The sequence below is a fragment of the Micropterus salmoides genome, unplaced genomic scaffold (genome assembly GCF_014851395.1).
Source record: "Micropterus salmoides isolate LMB-PRFRI ecotype aquatic unplaced genomic scaffold, ASM1485139v1 Ms_hic_scaffold_6, whole genome shotgun sequence".
Taxonomy (NCBI): domain Eukaryota; kingdom Metazoa; phylum Chordata; class Actinopteri; order Centrarchiformes; family Centrarchidae; genus Micropterus; species Micropterus salmoides.
In genome coordinates this window covers 24,769,150-24,788,251 of record NW_024044348.1, presented here as the reverse complement: position 1 = coordinate 24,788,251, position 19,102 = coordinate 24,769,150, and the positions used below count along the sequence as shown (strand labels likewise).

The 19,102-nt window shown below is 39.6% G+C and overlaps 1 protein-coding gene across 1 annotated transcript; it reads left to right on the top strand.

The window, feature by feature from the left end:
* Positions 1-432: 432 nt before the first annotated feature.
* rhoua (ras homolog family member Ua) lies at positions 433-8,994 on the top strand. Its single transcript, XM_038701265.1, has 4 exons — positions 433-1,068; positions 1,907-1,965; positions 2,762-2,950; positions 3,755-8,994. Exons 1-4 carry the CDS (start codon positions 792-794, stop codon positions 4,037-4,039), a joined length of 810 nt encoding a protein of 269 aa, XP_038557193.1. The 5' UTR covers positions 433-791; the 3' UTR covers positions 4,040-8,994.
* The last annotated feature ends 10,108 nt before the right edge of the window (positions 8,995-19,102 follow it).

Sequence of the window (19,102 nt, the reverse complement as noted above, 5' to 3'; positions counted from 1 at the left end):
ATTTCTATGGTAACATCCTATTTTTTTTATTTCTGCTTCTTGACTAGTTGCCTAGCCTACTTGCTTTTATTTTCTCTTATTACCGGCATGTTTGTAGTTAAGCACCACAATACAAAAGCAAATTCCTTTTATGTGAAAACTTACTTGGCAATGAAACTGATTCTGAATCTGATAGAAAAAACGGACTGTATTGGTGATATAAAATAGAAAGAGGTAAGAGATGTGCTTTTAAAAAAAATCAAGATGACCAACATAACTGCCAAAGACTTGCGTAGAATAATCTTAACAAAAGTTTGAGGAAAGTTATGAAAATTTAGGAGAGCGATGGAGGTGTAGTAGAGCAAAACAGAAAATAATACCAAGAAAAACTTGAAGGAAATTAGGGACTTTAAGTAAGTTTATCACACGCACACACGCGCGCGCACACCGTGATGTCATCTGAAGCGGAGGTTGGGACGGTCAGTCTGTTAGTTGGTCGACCGGACGGACACTGTAACAAACGGCTAACGTTAATTGAATCCCCGCTCTTTTAATCTGACTTTAAATGCGTTTAAATGAACCATGGCTCTTAAAGTGGACACAGTCTTATTTCTGGGCTGTGTAGGGGTGAGCAGAGGTTCAAACTTTTTCTAATTTAACCATGGAAACTGAAAGGAAGCGGACAGCAGCGACAACAGAAAAGAAGTCCGTTGACAAACCGCTCTGTAGCCCGGCAGATCACGGAGGAATGGACGCTGTTAAAACTGGCCCAAACCGGGACTGAATCTCATACCCGGGTCTTCCCGAGCTTCATGTCACCCTCCTCTCCGTGCCAGATGCCTCCGCGGGGCGATGGGGGCTACAAGCCTGCACCGGTATCCCCTGCTCCTCCTGTCCCACCGAGGAGGGTCCGCAGCCGGGAGAGGGGCTCCGGCAGGACGCGGCGGTCCGGGGCAGGAGCAGCGGAGAGGCGTGTGAAGTGTGTGCTGGTGGGAGACGGAGCTGTGGGGAAAACCAGCCTGGTGGTCAGCTACACCACCAACGGGTACCCCACAGAGTACATCCCGACCGCGTTTGACAACTTCTCAGGTAAAGGATCAATAAAGAAATTAATTCAGTTTCACTTTAGGACCAGATAGCTATAGAGAAATACTATAATGTACTAAAGTCCGGAATCAGAGCCCTAAACCTTTTCACCCCTAAAGTGAAATTAGACCATGGACCCCAATTTCATAAGATTTTGTCCCTGGATCTGATTGGATTTTGGCTTTCAGATTTTTTATTACATAAAGTGTATGAAACCCATGACCAATATATATATATAGGCCTATTTTTTAATTATGCCATTATTTGACCAGGCAAGTTAATTAAGAACAGATTCTTATTTACAATAAAGACCTGGCAAAATATTCATACCTTCTGTAACTGTGTCACTTATGGATGAAATTATAGTCAAAATAAATTATTCCCCTTTTTGCTGGGGAGCCCTGGGGATCTCCAGACCTCACTTTAAGAACAACTGCCCTAAGTTACTTGCTGCTAAAGACATTTGATTTGTTTATGACCTTATGGACCAGCTATCATTACATTTTTAAGTAATTGGTCCATCTTTCATTCTACAAAATGTCAAATAGCCTATAATGTGAGTTTTATAGTTTGTTTCATGTTACCAACACATAACCACTTTGAAGCTAGACTAGAAAATGTTTAATATTTTACTTTTAGTGTTCAGTTAGCCTATCAAATTGAATATATTATTATTCTGTAAATGATCAATCAATTCATTGACTAATCTTTACTGTATTAACTTTAATGTAGTTAAAGAGCTGGTGTTGTCAGATTATGTGGTTGTAAGAAAATAGTCGCCCCTATGTGTTTTTCAGTGAATAGCTACACTATGTCTCATGATGTGTGTTTGTTTGTTTAGCGGTGGTATCAGTGGATGGGCAGCCAGTCAAATTACAACTCTGTGACACAGCCGGACAGGTCAGTGATCTCAACACACATACACACACACACACACACACACACACACACAAAAAGGGAGGGAGAGAGCGCAGCAGCATTTCCTGTTGTTGTTTAATTTGCATTAGAGACAATGTCTCTGATGGAGGAAGTGATGAAGAAAAAACAATCCTCTTTTTCTTTCTTTCTTTCTTTCTTTCTTTCTTGTTTAGGTGGTGTACTGAAACATTTTTTTTCTTTATTTGATACGGACATGTTTTACAATGGATATCAGTTAAAATGAGTTCTCTGTCCAGGAAACTGTCTGGTCAGGCTTTCCTAGGAAAACAAATCTCTGCCACACAGGAAGTGATGACTTTTACATCTCTGTTTGCAGCAGCAGCTGCTTTTCGACTGGTTAGACGTGGAGCTAGTGCTTATCTTGAAACAAGTAATAAGTTACCTGTTACCTGTTTTTGTAAATACAAACAACTATTTAAACGCATCTGTACACATCATATAAACATTCAAAAAACTGTACTGTCAGGTGTGTACTGTACCCATACGTTTGGTGTGGAGGAATATAGGGACAGAATGAAGGGAAGGATCATGGGCAGGGAAGGACAGAGTGGGAAGTCAAGGAGAGACAGAAAGTTAGGGAGGAGAAACTAGATATATCCTCATAGTGAATCATCTGTCACTAAGAACAGATCACTCAGTAGCACCACTTGTGTTAGGACAGACTGGATTGGCAGGATGTAACACCTCTGTTTTTATCAAACATGCTTTCTGTAATCATCCTCATCTCTGTCCTGACGTCTCTCCCTTACCTCTCCAGGATGAGTTTGACAAGCTGCGGCCTCTGTGTTACACCAGTGCAGATGTGTTCCTGCTGTGCTTCAGTGTCGTCAGTCCCGCCTCCTTCCAGAATGTTCCTGAGAAGTGGGTCCCAGAGATCCGGAGACATGCCCCCTTCGCTCCGCTAGTCCTCGTTGGGACACAGTGTGACCTCCGAGAGGACGTCAAGGTGGAGGAAATGTATTCTGTGCAGCACATGCGTGAATCCCCATGTGTTCGATTCTTATTTTTGTTTCATCGTGTAAACACATTCAGTAGAGTTGCAGTAAATTAAAGGGATTTCTTCATGGCCCAAAGAAATACTATATAGTCAAAATTAAAGGCGCTGCACAAACACACACACTTTTTTAAAGTGATGAGAAACAGATAAAAACTTAATAAAGGCGGCAACACTTGATGGGAAGGAGGAACAAGCATCAACGTCCTCTTGTAGTGGCCTTATGCCACACAATACAACAAAACTACATGCATAAAATTGAGGCTACAGGTCTTCATGGTCTAAATGTTCATTTTACCAAAGTATCACATTACTTTGACAGAAGGCCCTTTTTCATTGCAGCTGTTTAGACAGGTGCTACTAATAACATTAACAATGGCTTTGTTGTATTCAGACATCAAAGTAAGCCATGATAGTTCAACATTAGTAATATAGCCTTTTAAAACAACATTTGTGTTACTAATATATTGTTTTGGCAGTTTTATGATCTTTAACCATGTATAATTAAGTATTTGACGCAGTATTAGGATTGAATTTGCTTTAAATAGACGGAAATTTCAGCTGATTAAAAGAAAACTTGCAGAAAATTTAAGATATTGGCAGCCCAAAACCAAATGCTCAAAAAGGTAAAGTTGTCACTGATGGATGAGAACACTGCAGGTGTATCCCTCCTGTCTCCTTGACTAAAGAATCAGAAACTCCAAATACAAGATCCACAAAGTGTATTAACTTACATGTTACCTTCTCTCTCTCTAGGTTCTTATTGACCTGGCAAAGTACCGGGAGCGACCTGTGGACCCAGCAGATGCCCGGGACTGTGCCATGGAGATTGGAGCTGTGGCCTACATGGAGTGCTCTTCCCTGACCCAAAAGAATTTGAAAGAAGTGTTTGACACGGCCATACTGGCCAGCCTGCAGAACTGCAGCTCCCATAAGCACCCGCGAGGAAAACAGAAACGACAGAAAAAGCAGAGGCAGACACCGGACAAGATGAAGAGCCTGTCCAAGTCATGGTGGAAGAGGTACTGCTGTGTGGCCTAGAGCCGAGCTGTGATGAGTTTTGGTCTTGATGTCTTAGACTCTGATGACTTTATCCTGGTCTGGATTCAACTGGGTTTGGGTTCTGTCTGGACTCGCTTTCAGTTTGGGTTTCTCTCTAATGGAGCCTGATGTTGAGCAGGACCTCGACTGGACTGTGGCTGGGAACCGAAGTAAGACTTTCACAGATCTGAAATGTTTTACTTTTTGTTTTTGTTCAGGGAGGGGTTTTAGTCTCATCGTGGATCAGATTTACTACTGAGCCCAGCCGGGTTCGAGCAGAACCTGCTCTGATGATGAAAGCAGCAGTATGAGCCCTCTGCAGGAGAAGGTAGTGCTGCCTCTCTTCAAATTAAACTAGTATGAACTAGGATTTTTTTCAGACTAGCAGAAGAACCTCTTAATGTCATGGTGGATGTGAAAATATTGGTTATGATGAGGCCGGTCCAGATTTGAAGAGTAGAAACTTTGATTTTCTTGTCTGTGTTTAACACATTAATCGGAGGTATTTAGTCTGGTTTTAAAAAACCCCAACCTCGTATAGATTTATGCAGCCTTATTATGTAGACTGAAAGGGAGCTTGACTCCCTGTAGACTGTAGTGAAGCACTCAGTCCTTTTTCTAACTTCTTTCTAACGTTAGCCTGGTTTCCAACACTCATGATTAGAAACCAAACTTCCTCTTTATTTACATATGAAAAGAAGAAGCCATTTTCGATTTTTCTGGTGCAGGCACGATCGCTCGACACGATTTAAGTCAGAACTTAGTCAACATATCCTGCACATGGTTGAATTGATCACTGTTGTTCTAGTAACAGAACTTGCTTTATTAAACAACTAATTATTTTATCCTGATCACATGCACAGTTTGTGTGCTGCAGCCTCTAAACCTAATCTAAAACCTGGATCATGGTTAACTTTATTTTAGTCTCGCTCTGAGCTATTTATGGAGTTAGGTCTGGCTTGGTTTTTAGTGTGGTTTTCTTCACGTCCTGCCACTGTTTGGCCCAGAAAGAAGCCAGACGTTTGGTGAGGCTTTTTTATTTGAAACAGAACTAATGCCAATGTCTTTTCTTGCCTTGATCAAAAATAACACCTTCATATTTTTTTGCCTCAGTGAGATTTCAATGATTGGAAAATTATTCCCACTACATATCTCAGTACAAGACTGTCTGCATATCCATGTGATAAAAGCACACAAAGCATTCTTGTTTAAAAGCAAGTTGTATCTTTACTGAAGAAAACACAACACCGTATGTGTAGAAGTCGGGTTTCCATTGGTAGCTGTGGTCATTTACTTTCCTCATTTATCCGACTTTAGTACTGAAGGACAGTCTGCGCTGTATTAATGTGGTTTGGTTAAACAAAACTCTTTGTACTGTGATGGTGGACTACAGGCTGGCTAGCACTTAAACTTCAGGCAGGAGGACATTTTGTAATTTTAGGGTTTTTCTCCTCTTCACCATGTTCACATTGTTGCACATGCCACAACTTTGCTCAGTATAGTCACCAGTGTCTAATGTAGAGGAGGCCCTTGTACACATGCAAAGAAAGGGTCTAAAACTGAAAATACCAGGATGTGAGACATTCATCCTGTCAACCAGTTGTAACTTGCATCAGTTACAAAGCAGGCAAATACTATATTGGTTATATTTGTACTATTAGTGTGAATTTGACTTACCTTTCCAGAGACCTGACTGGCCTTAAGTGTGAGCACTTAACAGAATTAGGTCAGCCAAGTGCTCTTTAAGTTTACCAAATGGACTCAGCTATTTGTTTGTGTTGGTTTGCAGCAAGAAAATAACTCAGAGCAAACTGAAAGACACAAAGATGGGTTTATTTCGTAGCTTCAATGTAATTGTCTATCTAAGACTGTGAAGTTTGAATTATGTCCATATTCAGTAAAAACATTTCTTAGTAGTTATGAACTATAGTTTGACTCATGTTTGTTGCTCTGCATTTGTTCCCTTTACCCAAAATATGATCTTCTACTTTACCATTCTGCATCCATTTTGCTTTGCTAATACTACAGAGTTATCCATTGTCCGTCATACGTCTACTGTATGCTCTGTTCGTTCTGCAGCTTGCTCTCTCCAATAGATTAAGTTTTGTATGTTGTAAAGCAGAAATTAAAAGGAAAACTAAAACACGTGTGTGGCCGTCAAACTCTCAACTGCCACACCTTCCTTTGTACATTGTAGTTACAAAAATGAACAAAACCCAATCATTTACAACTATTTCTCTACAGTTCCTGGATCTGAATGGCTCTTTGTAGTAGAGTCACTGCAGCAGAAAGGAAAAATGATGCAACCAGTTTGCAGTCTGTAATGGATCCAAAGCAGATCTGCCATTATTTGGCACATGTGCAATATATGAAATGGTTTTTCACTCTTACATTTCTTAGCCCTGGACCACTCTATACTATAAGTTGTCATGGCCAAGTTAACCTTTGTTGACTAACCCTCAGGTTATAAGACAGGGTTAAACTGTCAAGGTTCAGGGTTAACATCCATTAACTGTGACCGTCTCACAATAACCTTTCATGTGACAAATAATATATTCTGCTGCTGCTTTCCACACCAGTTATCTTAAAACTGTTTTTGTGATGGTATCCTGAAAAAGTCAATAATAATCCTGCTCTGCTTTCTGAGTGTGAAATAGCTTTTAGTTTACAGCTCACAAAGCTGTAAACTAAAAGGTGTCTTAGCTGAGGGTTAAGTGTAGAGTGAAAACCCTGTTCATTGTGCATAAATGAAGCAGTTTTTCTGGTGTCTGGTTCGAAGTACTTTCTCTACTGTGTGTGAAATGGAGTGAGCTGTGGTTTGCCTTGAAATTCACTTTATCTTGAACTGTACTGTAAAGATACCATGATAGTTACAAGACATACATTTATTGTAACATTTATGTTTTTTTCTAACAAACTTCTATAAAAAATGTAAAATCTAAACAAAATGTTCACAGTTCATGTTTTCTGTTTAGTCAAACACAAACGAAGACAAGACTGCCAGAACTTCGTACAATCAGAGGATTTGTACAATTGGACTTCTGTGGAATATTTTCACCCAATTAGTAAACGACTCTCTTTTAAACCTTTCTATTAGGCACTACTAAGCATCACAAGACACTGAACACAACTACAGCTTGATATGGGAACCAAACATTGACTTCTTGCCAAACTTTACTGGAAAATGTGCTTGTTTAACCCAAAACTAACCTGCTGATTATTTTGCTACAAGTTGCATACTACTGTAATACATGTAGTATCATTCTCTTTGAGGAATCTGAGGACTTGTATCTCAACTCGAAATGTTTGGTCATGTTGGGTTCAGGCCTGTGTGTTACACAGTGGCTCCTGATTTTAAGATTACTGGAGATAGTTTTCTGCCGAAGATGTTACGACTAAGACTGAATGGGTTCACTGTGCTGATGTTTTACTCAGCAAATGCATTGTATCTTGCTGGGGAAAGGGCATAAAAAGTTGCTTGTCTTGCTGTTTGTGTGCCGTCTTGGCTGATGGTGGATTTAAGTAGGTTAAAGGTCACGCAGACCCTTATGATAGCTGGCATTTCCCTTGTCTGGTCACGTACGTTTATGGAGAGCATAGTATGTTTTCCATCACAGGGGTTTTGTTTGCATGCAGAGTGTGATCAATCAATCATGCATAAACAATATCTTGCATGTTTCTGACAAGGATTTAAGGATGACACCGTCTTTATCCAGCCTATAACACCTGCTACATTTAACTTGTGTTATAATCCTTTAAAGTGAGTCCATGTAACTTTTCCTGAACAGCGTCCACTTTGGTGGATAATGTTATGTGCTAAAACATAGTTTAACAGTAACACAGGTGACAAAGTAACCACAAAGTCAGCTGAATCAGTAATGTTTGGTATATAGCAAGTTAGCAAACTTGCAAAGTCAGCAAAAGCTAGCGGTCTTGCCAGACCAAGTAATGCTGCAGCAGTAAATCTTCACGGTGTATTAATGCTCATAAATTCAACCTTTAATGGTTGAAAAAGACTAAGATTGTGTTATTTCTTACATGGCTTACGTGGTCTGGCTTGAATGTTATAAACTGGTTTTCAGGAGCCGGACAAGGCGGTCGGTCCACAGCAGTATATGTCCTGTATAACAGATGAATGGCTTTGTAATGTCGAACAGATGGATCTCTGAAAGTGAATTATTGTGTATAAAGATGGCCAGAGATGAGACATGATGGCGAATTGTGCTGCAGAGTCTGTGTTTTTTGTTGAAGGTTTGACAGAAGTGTTAATCCTCTGGGCAGGTGGTTTGAAAGACACAGTCGCAGCAATGGCTGACTCTAGTCATTGTGAGTAATTTGGTGTCCAAATTGAACAAAAGTGAATAAAAGACAGTTGCACTGCTAGTTATCTGTGCCGATGATTCTGCTAAATGAGTGACTCAAGTACAACACGTCAGTAAGCAAGTGTTTAGTGTTATTGGGTGTAAAGATATACAACAATCATCAAAACCAGTCTGAGTCAGGATACAAACTGAAACTGTCTCTGTATGTGAGACTGATTACTGTAAGCAAATCAGTTTTTATTAGACTTTACATGACACTGAAATACCCACAGGTTTTGGTGTTGATAGCACAAGAATATCTCATAAAGTTCAGTGAGTTTAAACAAAAGCAGACAGTCTGGGGAAACGGACAGACATGTTTCATTCTTGAGATTTAATTGTTTTATTGAGGTTAAAACCCCCTAAAGTACACCTGAGCTCACTCACATGGGACACCAGCTGAGAACTTCTCTTAGGAAAACCAACCCACTCAGCCTGAGCGAAACATCACTTTGTTTTCATTTTTCCTGCATGTAAAAACATTGTAACAAAGCGCATGCTGCTTCAATCTGCTCACGCTGAATTCTCTGTATCAGTGTATGTGTTTGTACAGAAGTTTTATACACTGAGAAATAAAGAATATTTGGCATAATACATGCTGTGTTTTGTTGATCTTGAAGCTCGCTGCTCAGTGGTGGGACTAGGAATGTGTGTGTGTTTAAATATAACTCCTTGACATATGCAACTTCGCACCTTGGCTGTGTTGTGAGAGCCCGCAGGCTGAAAAGGAGAATATGTTTTTTTTGTTTGTTTATAGGTTCACATATGTATATAAAGTTTGTCTGTATCATATTTGGATATTTTCTGTGAAATTGACCAGAAGGAGACTTAGGATGGTCAGCAGCATGACGCAGATAAAACATGTCCTCAGTGCTTGCTTTCTGAACATGTTTTTTCATGTTGTTATGTCTGAGGTAATGCTTTGCAATTGGACAGTGCGCTTTGTGATAAGTGCCACGACCATGCCGTACTCGGCTGATGCACATCAGGAGAGAGCAGATAAGATATGAGCAATTTTTGGGGGCATGGAGACACACACACTCACACAGGCGGCCACAGAAAGTCATCCAACTTCAGACTGGATCATTGTAAACAGACTCTCTGTTTCCAGGCCCTCGTGGTTATGCAAGAGCTTTATTTTGAAGGCTGTCATGTGACATTTGGTTAGTGGCAGGTCTCTGTTCTTGGATGCAGTGTGAAGGGGGGGGGGCATGCCCTGACTTAACTCTGTCTGGGGAACAAACTGCTTCGCTCTACCTGACAACACAGAGTGCGTAAGTAATGAGAAAGCCAACTTTGTTCTGGTTTGATCAGAGGCTCTGTGACTTAAACAGTGCCAGGTCCCATTTACTGATATTATTCTGTTGTTCCTCCACAAGTGGGATGATGATAAGTGATACAAATTGCAGCTTATTTTCCAAAATACAATAATCATGAATTTGAATGTGCTCGGGAAGTAACACCAGAAAGACTTTAAATGGCTTGCAACTATTTTTCTATGGTCTTGGTGTTCAATCAGCAGATTTTTGATTTTGATTTGATGCTTTTTATTTACGCTTTAAACCTTACAAGGCCTGTAACAAATGATTAAATATTCAGTCAAAATGTAATAAAACGTCTTCCATATGTGGATTGTAAATCTAATCCTATTAATGAACCATGTAATAACACCTCACAAACACTTTGAAACTGAGCAGATGTTGATACAATGAACCACACCACTGCTGAAAGCAGTAAACTGTAACTAAACACACACACAGCACCGGTATGAAAGTTGAAATGTAGTTTTCTGGAGCTGCTGCCTACATCATCATGTGAATCAGAACCTAAAATCTTTGAGGTTTTGGTTCAAAATGGTTTTCAGCTCATTTAATGTGTTTTCACCATCGTGTTGACAAAGTTTTGTACTAGTTTAGAATGACTTATGTGGCCACATCCTGTGTTTGGCTGTCGATCAGTTGCTGTAAGTCATTTCCAGATTACTCTTAACAGATTAACTCTGGGAAAAAAGTGACTCCAATACAGTTTAAAACCACTGGATAATCAAATAATGAGCAGAAATATTTAATTATCCAGCGATTTATAATGCTGCATGGTTTTAGTAGTTTAACCTTTACTCAGTTGGACAGGTGTTTTATCATTATGCTTTATTATTATTATTAATTCGCACATGGAGAAACAAGGAAAGATTCAGAGGGACATAACCTTGGAGAAAACGTAATACAGTATATTTACATTTAGCTTCTTATTGCGAAATATTACAGTCACATGTGCACACAAAACACAAAAGGATAAGCTGCCAATAGTCAAGGCTCATTTTATAGCCTCTTTCTTTCAGAGTGTGTGTGTTTGTTTGTGTGTTTCAGTGTGTGTGTGTGTGTGTGTGTGTGTGTGTTACATAACACAAAGAGGGGCCAGAGTGACATCAGTGCTGACTCTTAACAAGCGGAGTTGAAATACAATCTCCACTTTCCTAACAAGCTATAAACCCAATCAATGTGTGTGTAGACAGCTGCTTTGTGTGTGTGTGTGTGTGTGTGTGTGTGTGTGTACTTGGACTTCCTTCATAGTGAGGACCAGAACAAGATTAAACCAACAGACTGGGGACATTTTTCGAGAGTGAGGACATTTTAGCCTGTCCTCACAACTTCAAAGGGCTGTATGAAGGTTAAGGGTTGGGGTAGCATTAGATTTAGGTTAGGAGGAGGGGAAAGGTTAGGGATTTAAGCATTTAGTTCTGATGGTTAAGGTTAAGGTAAGGGGCCAGGGAATGCATTATGTCAATGAGGGTCCTCAAAAGTATAGAAGTACAAGGATGTGAGTGTGAGAGACAGCGAAGAAGGGACCGTTAGAAGGGACAGACAGACACACTAACAGATAAACTATCGTACAGAGACTGACAAGAGAAACAAAACTCCACAGAAGATTACGGCATTTGAAGTAAATGTTCTGGAGTTTTAGATGCAGCAGTTTGATCCACAGATATTCAACCTTTAACATCAGTGAAATGGTAAACATTGTTCTTTAGATTCACTTACATTCAGTATCTTACCCTTAACATCAACCACAACCACTATATGCCTAACTCCAACCTTTACCCTAACCCAGGAGTGGAGCCAACAAGTGGCCCCATTGGCCACCACACACAACACTGTCTTTTGGGACACCTTTATTTCATGTGTGAAACCGTGTCTGTCCTTTTGACAAGTTTAAGTGGCGACACAGGGATAATGCACCTGTGTAATGCCATTATGGCAATGTCTCCTGATAATTAGGTTTCTTTGTACTAAATTGTTTTCCTATCTACGTTGTGTTGGCAAACATGGCTGCCCCAGATTTTGTTCAGAGGAAATATTATTTTAGTTAATGAAGCGCTTACTTATAAAATGAGTGAATTCCATTTAGCTGCCTCAGGTCCTAGTGTTTGCATGATGCTTCAATGTCACACTGATTTACTGTTTCCTCTGCTTATGAGCTTGGTGCTAATTTAGGAATATCTGCTGCCTGAAGAAGTGTACAAAAAATAGTGACTATTTGTCCCAGGGCACCACACAGATGATGATTTCTGTGCCACCTAAAGTCAAAACTCTCAAACTGACTCAATTGCTCTGCCACTGCTCAAACCTTAATTCTTAATCTCTGATTTACTCACTCTACAAAGGACCTGAGTTTTGGCCCCTCAGTGTGGTTAAGACAAGTTCACGTACAGACACAGCTAACTATACAGACTGACACACACTGCTGGAATCTTTAGTGAGCGAGTGAAACTGCTGCTGAGCGTGCTTTATGTCTGTCCATTCATTGCTCTCATACAAACACACTTTTTTCTCTTTTTCCTTCCTTTCCTATCACTCTTTTTCTGTATTTTCCTGTCAAATACACTCTCCCTCTCTTTCTCTGTCCCCCATCTTCCATCACCACTCACCACACCACCTCTTCCTCTCTGTTTCTTGCTCTACATCTCTACAGGTTGTCTATTTGAATAAGCTGGTGACAACATCTGTGTGTGTGTGTGTGCTGTGTTTTTGATTGCATGTGTGTTCAAAGTTCACAGAGAGTGTGTCAGGTGGCATTTACACAGTTGAGAAACAGTGCGGCACATACAGTTTACACCCCCCACAGCTCCCCCCCACTCTCTTTCCACATATGTCTCTCAGGTGGACTGCTAACTACAGATGACTACTGCGTTTACATAAGCACATTACAGCAGGCACAACACCACATACATGACGGTTAAGGTCAGGGTTTACCACATTTTCACTCCTGACCACATCCCTGCACGTGTGAATTAACACGATATGTCAAATGTCTCTGTGGAGTATGTGCTAAGCAGAGTAAGGTATGATATTTATAACTTTTCTCAGACAATATGGACAGTTCCCAGCAGCTTATTCTTACAATAAGTGAAACAATACCACACAGAAAACATGTACAAAAAACAATCTTACCACCTAAATCAGTTTGAGGCCTCTACCACAGTAATTTCAAGCACTTTTTCAAGAATAGCAGTGGTCGCAACCTTGCACAGAACTAGCATGGAAAGTACGTTTATGTCATAGAAAGCATATAATAACATTTGATAAACCTGCAAACACACACAGGTGTCTTCACTTACTCAGGCTGTGGGCAGAGATGGGAATTATGAGAGGCCACTGGATTTTGGGTACCAATAACAATGGAAAAGGCGTGATTTGTACCGTGAACAATGAGAAGACCTGTTGGAACGGCAGTGAGGACATCGTCAGTTGAAACGTTTGTCTAAGTAAGCTAACCTGAGTCGGAGCGACGAGTTAGCAGAAGTACTGAGGCCTGCCACATGAAGAAGCCACAGCATCTCAGCTCTGCTACACGTCTACACTGCGCTGAGATTTCATGTTAATGGTATTTTTTTTATTGTTACACTCTTTGCTGAATCTTCCCACTAAAAGGCAAATATTTTCTGCTGGAGTGAACAGAGCTGAGTGATTTGATGCTGTTGCCTCGGTCGGCCATGTTTTTTAGATCGGACAAAGTACCCAGAATTAATGGAAAATTAGCCAATGCTTAGGGTGGCCCAGAACTAGACGGCTTTGTGCAAGGGCTACAGTTACAGACCTTTTTCACAGTAGATATAGCAGGGAAAACACAGGTGTAACTAATAACATTAACGATTGCTCCGGTCAGTTAAGTGTCCCAGTGGGCCACGACAGTGAGTCTGCATGTGCACTAGCAGGAACCTGGAATTGGCTCACCTGCATGAAATACAGCCATCATTAAAATGATTAATTACACCTGTGCTTTTGCTACCATGACTTGTGAAAATGTCTACAGTAAAAAAGTTCTATTGACCGGTCAGTTTTAATGACTAAGGTGAGTAATGAGAGACGAAGTATGTGAATTTTAATCCACAGACACTGGCTTTTTAAGTGAAGGCTGGTTGTAGTCAATGCCTTGTTTGATTGTTCTGGAAGTGACGAAGCCCAAGGTCACAATAATCTGTGTTATAGCTGTATAAACTATATTATATCTTATATTCTGTATGATATTGCTGTACTATTATTACTACGACAGTTCACCTTATATCATATTTTATATTGCATACCACATCATACTCCATCATGTTACTATATTATACTGTTTTATTACTTTATATTATATTTCTATTTGATTTCTAGATTAATACAGACTAAAAACTATCACTACTTAATCATATTATATATTAATCTAGTGTTACAGTCGATGGTGTCATATTCTTTCTACTCTTATTTACATTATACTTGCTGACTTCGCTGCTACTAATCACACCACTACGCCACTTCACTTGAGACAGTACTTCACTCTTCGTAGTACAACTGGTCATGGGTACTGTACGAATAGCCTACTACTTGCCATGTAATTTTGAATTCAATTGCCCTTGTACAGTTTCAATATTCATTTATATCATAATTTTTATTTTACATTTAATATACTTCTAATTATTTACGTTTTCTATATTTCAAGTATTTCTGAATTTCCCATCTGAGGATCAGTCAAGGTTTATCTTATACTATCTTATCTGATCTTACAGAGCGTTGTTAATGAGTGAGCTGATTACAGAATTAAACTTTATTTTACTTTATTTTGATTTTATTTAAATTATTGTCTTTCCTGTTACGGTGTTCACCAAAATGGAACTGAAAAACAGACTCAGAGAGTAAAAACCAGACCTACCCATGGCAGATAGCTTGTAGCAGATATTATAGACAGTAGACGAGATAAATTGAGCAATAACAACTCGGTGGGCAGATAACTCAAACTTAATTTAACATTAATCAAGATTTTCATCATCTTATGCATTTTTCATTTGAAGTTGTATGTGGCAATAATTTCCACATAAATGCTTGTACACACACACACACACACACACACACACACACACACTTCTGGGAAACAGGGATTAGTAACTGATACTAAGAGGTGGGAGAAAGCTGCCTCCTTCTGTGGCCTCTTAAACCAGATGTAACCAGCTGGCACACACACACACACACACACACACACACACACACACACACACACACACAGCTCCCATTGACCAGGCTTGTGGCCAGAACTTTTGTCCTTTCCTTAACCATGTGAGCTGACACATAATGTAGAAAGAGAAAAAGAGAGAGAGACAGAGAGACAGAGAGAGAGAGAGAGAGAGAGAGAGAGAGAGGCCCACTTTCAGCTGTGCAGAGTTCAAAGACGATGCTTCAGTGCACCCCTGTAGCCAATAAATCTCTGTGTTCTGTGTGCTCCTTGAAGATCTTTCACAGTTAGACTTTTTATTACATTTCAGGTCTGATGGTTAAATGAAACATGTGAATCTTTATCGTCATGTTAAAATAACAGACACCTGAACGTGGCACATTAGCTACACGTTGTCAGATGCAGGGAAAGTGCAGACACTGTGGAAAAAAAGATGACATGCATGAGTGCGTTCGTGTGTTATTTGTAGGGTGTGTATGTCAGTTTGTTTAAGGCAAAACAGACCGCGTGGGAGAGAGTGGGTGTCTGATGTGATGTTGACTCAGGTTCATCAGATAGGCTCTGTGTGTCATGGGAAGTCTGTAGAAGGAAGGTGATTCTTCACAGTTTCTGTAGAAAAATGGGAATCTTCATTATTGCAGAAATAACACCTGAGATTTGACCATTTTTAGTGAGCTGCTTGTAAGCTTTGTCGTCAGTAGTTTCAGACCCTGAAGCTATCTGAGGCTAAAACCTCATCTGCAAAAGATGCACTGCCCTAATTCGTTGGATGAATGATCTTATAGCTAAAAGTTTCCTGTTTGAAACCCTGGACCATGTGTAAAAGGAAGGTAAATGAATAAAGCACATTCTCCCTTTCCTACAGAAGAGCAGTTGAAGTGCCTTCTAACGAGTTGTTGAATCATTAAGGTGCTGGAAATTCCAGCTGGAAATAAAAATATATTTTTTTAAAGCAAAATTATTGTCTGGTGAGTTTTAGCCATGCTAGTAGCATGGCTCTGTGGATGGCAATGTCGGTAGATCGGTAGTCTGTCCATCACTTTGGTCCAGACTGAAATATCTGGACGTTTCGATGGGTTGCCATGAAAGATCTTCTGACTTTTCTTTAAATTCCACCAGCACATTGGAATTTGTGATTTTGAGTTACAAGGTCTTCACAATTCAGGATAAAATGCAATCACTTCCCATGACTTTGAACCTAGCACCATCATCAGGTCAAAATCTCACTTTGTCCAGTTCTTCTTCCTGACCAAATACCCGCAAAAATAATGACAGTCCCATCAGCCTCAGCTGTCCTTTGTGTTTTGTGCCAATTACCATATGTTAGCATGCTGACATTAGCATTCAGCTCAAAACACAGCTGTGCCTAAGTTTAGAGCCGGTAGCATGGCTGTGGAGCAAACATTGATGATCAAAGAGTACTATAAGATAAAGAGTAAGTTAAAGCTCTAAATTGTCTTTAAAAAGCTACCTGAACTAAACTGATTTTTATGGAATATATATTTTTCAACATCTGATTGGTTTCTGCATTATACTTTGAACAAAAAAGATGCTGTCACTTGAATTTCTGAGGAAAATGTCCTGTACTTTTCTAATGCTCTACAGATTGTGCATTTGTGTGTTTGAGCCTGGCAGATAACTGATCTTTCATGTCAACATCACACCTACTTAATATATTTTCATACATGATTTGTTAAGTGATTAAGAGGTGCAATTAAATAATATTTAAAAATGCTTTTCTTGGTGGAATAAATATGAACAATCGGTTCAGTCATGAGACATCAGATGTCTGTTCATCGACCACAGAACTTCTGTTGCTGTTTTTGGGACGGTGGTTTTCAGCCCGGTCACAAGATGATGTAGCTGTGGGGAGGAGCAAGATTTCATCAATCACAAGACCTTTGTGGAATGTGCAAAAATATAAATTTGTAGTTTTAAAAAAGGTTTCTCTACTACAGTTAATATTGTTTCATGCCATCAAGAACGTGTCTCACACTGGACAAAGCTCTGGTTTAACATTTGACCCTTGATTATAGCAGGAAGAACAGCCTCTCTGTGTCTGAATGAATGTGACAGCTGAACAACAGCTCTTTCACTGACAGAAAGCAGACGTGTAGGTAACAGGCAGCATTTTCTGCACATTATCTCTGAACACACAATAATGAGACCTCACAGTCAAAAAACACTCTCAGTACTAAGTGTGGAAGCTCCAGAATATGTTTAAATTAGGTCATGTTATCCTTAAATCTTTAACCAGCACACTCACATGTACAATCAATGTGTTATATCAAATAAACTAATATGTACAATGTTTTGGTATTGCTTGTGCATGTGGGGCAATCCAGTGGTCACTACAGGTTTAACTACCACTAATGAAAGTATATTTTCAGCGAGGGGTCTAAAGAGACTCTCTCAAATTGTTTGACCCAGACCATGAGACCTGCTCCATGGCTAACTAAATAAATGAGATAAAGGAACATGGAAGATAAATAAAAGCCATGGCAGGACCATGTGTCTAAATGATAAGAGAATCAGGGGGAAAGAAAAGAGTTAGAAAGCAAAGAAGAGTGGACAATTACTTACTCAAATTTTCTTTCCTCTAAAAAGAGCAGATTCTTAAAGCAAGGAGCCAAACTGTGCCATTAAGTGATACTTTTCCTGAAAACCTTATAAAGGTGGTCACAAACCTTTGACAGTGTTTTGCACTCAAAAGAGTTTCGGTGAAGTATCACATTATACCCCAAAGTGCTGTGCTTTGGCATATAGGACAACTTTAAAACCAAAGGTTACTCGTGCAACACTTCACCTCTGCGTACTGTAATGTTCATTTATTGTTAGTTGTTTGAATGAGAAAAAGGAGATTAAGGCAAAAAAAGGAGGAGATAAAAAGGATTGTCGGAAAAAGAGGAAATATGCTGAATAAACAGAAATGTTGTTAGGGAGAGTCAGAAAGGAGGTGAATATGTGTCTGAGAAAGAATGAAAGAATGAGAGAGTAAATAAATGTTCGGTGATGTCAGAGCAGCAGTATGTCGTCTGATCAAACAGCAGCTTGTTTCCACTTCTCTCTTATCTCTGACCGCACCCTGTGTGTGTGTGTTTACCTACTGGACATACTGATGTCCTGATGTGTGTCAATCAGTTCCAGCATGCACGCTTTTGTGTCTGAAGTTGTTGACTTAATGTTTATATTTATCACCTATTTGTACCTACAGATTTGTGCTCCAGTATGTACAGATGTGCACTCGAATGTACAGTATGTGTGTCTGCATAGGTGTTGATGAGTGTGTGTGTGCCTCCTCCATCGCATGCTTCAACTTCACTTACTTATAAAAATAATTTATTTTGCATTGACCATCTATTAGTTTTTTGTTTTAATTTCTATTTTCTTTTTTCCATTTTCACGTGTCTTTTAAGGATCTTGACATAATATTATTTATTTATTTAAGGATGCTTGGTTGTTGCTGCCTGAAGCTTGTTGTGAATTTGATGCCTGCCAGAAGTCCATGACTGAAACATTATATTTCAAATAAATTGTGTGATAATGTCTGAAATGGACATTATGCCTAATGTGTGCTTTTTGTGTCAGTACAGCTATTGTTAATAAAACTAATTGACAAATTAATAATTTTTCTGTGGACATCATCACAGTGAGACCTGAAAAACAGCCTAAAAACAAGTTGGAGAGGTAAGATAAATACGGCCTAGGTTGAAACACGAGGACAGGAAGGCAAGAATGAAACAGACCAGACAGAATGATTAGGGAGTAAGAAAGGAAACAGCAAGGAAAATAAATAAAAAATCAGAAGACAAAGGGGATGGGTTTTATAGTAAAAGTAGGAAGGGAAGAAGAGAGGAAGTGACTGGGTGGAAAAGTAAATGGGAAGAGAGAAGGGCACAAGAAAGGTGAAAGGGAAGAGCGGAAAAGAACACAGGATGTGGGAAATGTTTTTTTTCTTTCCTGTTTTTCTACAACTATCAGTTTATCAATGCTTAGTTTGATGCTGATGAATTGCACACGCAGAGGATGTGTCTGGAACTGACATGCTGGTACGTCCTGCCAGTAAGGGAACAGCTGACTGTGACATCTTCCTATATCGTGTGTGTGTTTGTGTGTGTGTGTGTGTGTGTGTCTCAGCAATATGGGGTTAAAGGGTCTCTTATTTGGCCATTTGGGGGGCAGCACAACAATCTATAAACACAACATTGAAATAATA

What these genes read in the sequence shown, in the direction of transcription:
- rhoua (XM_038701265.1), top strand. Translation starts at nt 792, where the DNA reads ATGTCACCCTCCTCTCCGTGCCAGATGCCTCCGCGGGGCGATGGGGGC. An exon ending in TCTGTGACACAGCCGGACAG is followed by an intron (nt 1,966 to 2,761) that starts GTCAGTGATCTC and finishes TTACCTCTCCAG; the next exon opens with GATGAGTTTGACAAGCTGCG. An exon ending in ACCTCCGAGAGGACGTCAAG is followed by an intron (nt 2,951 to 3,754) that starts GTGGAGGAAATG and finishes CTCTCTCTCTAG; the next exon opens with GTTCTTATTGACCTGGCAAA.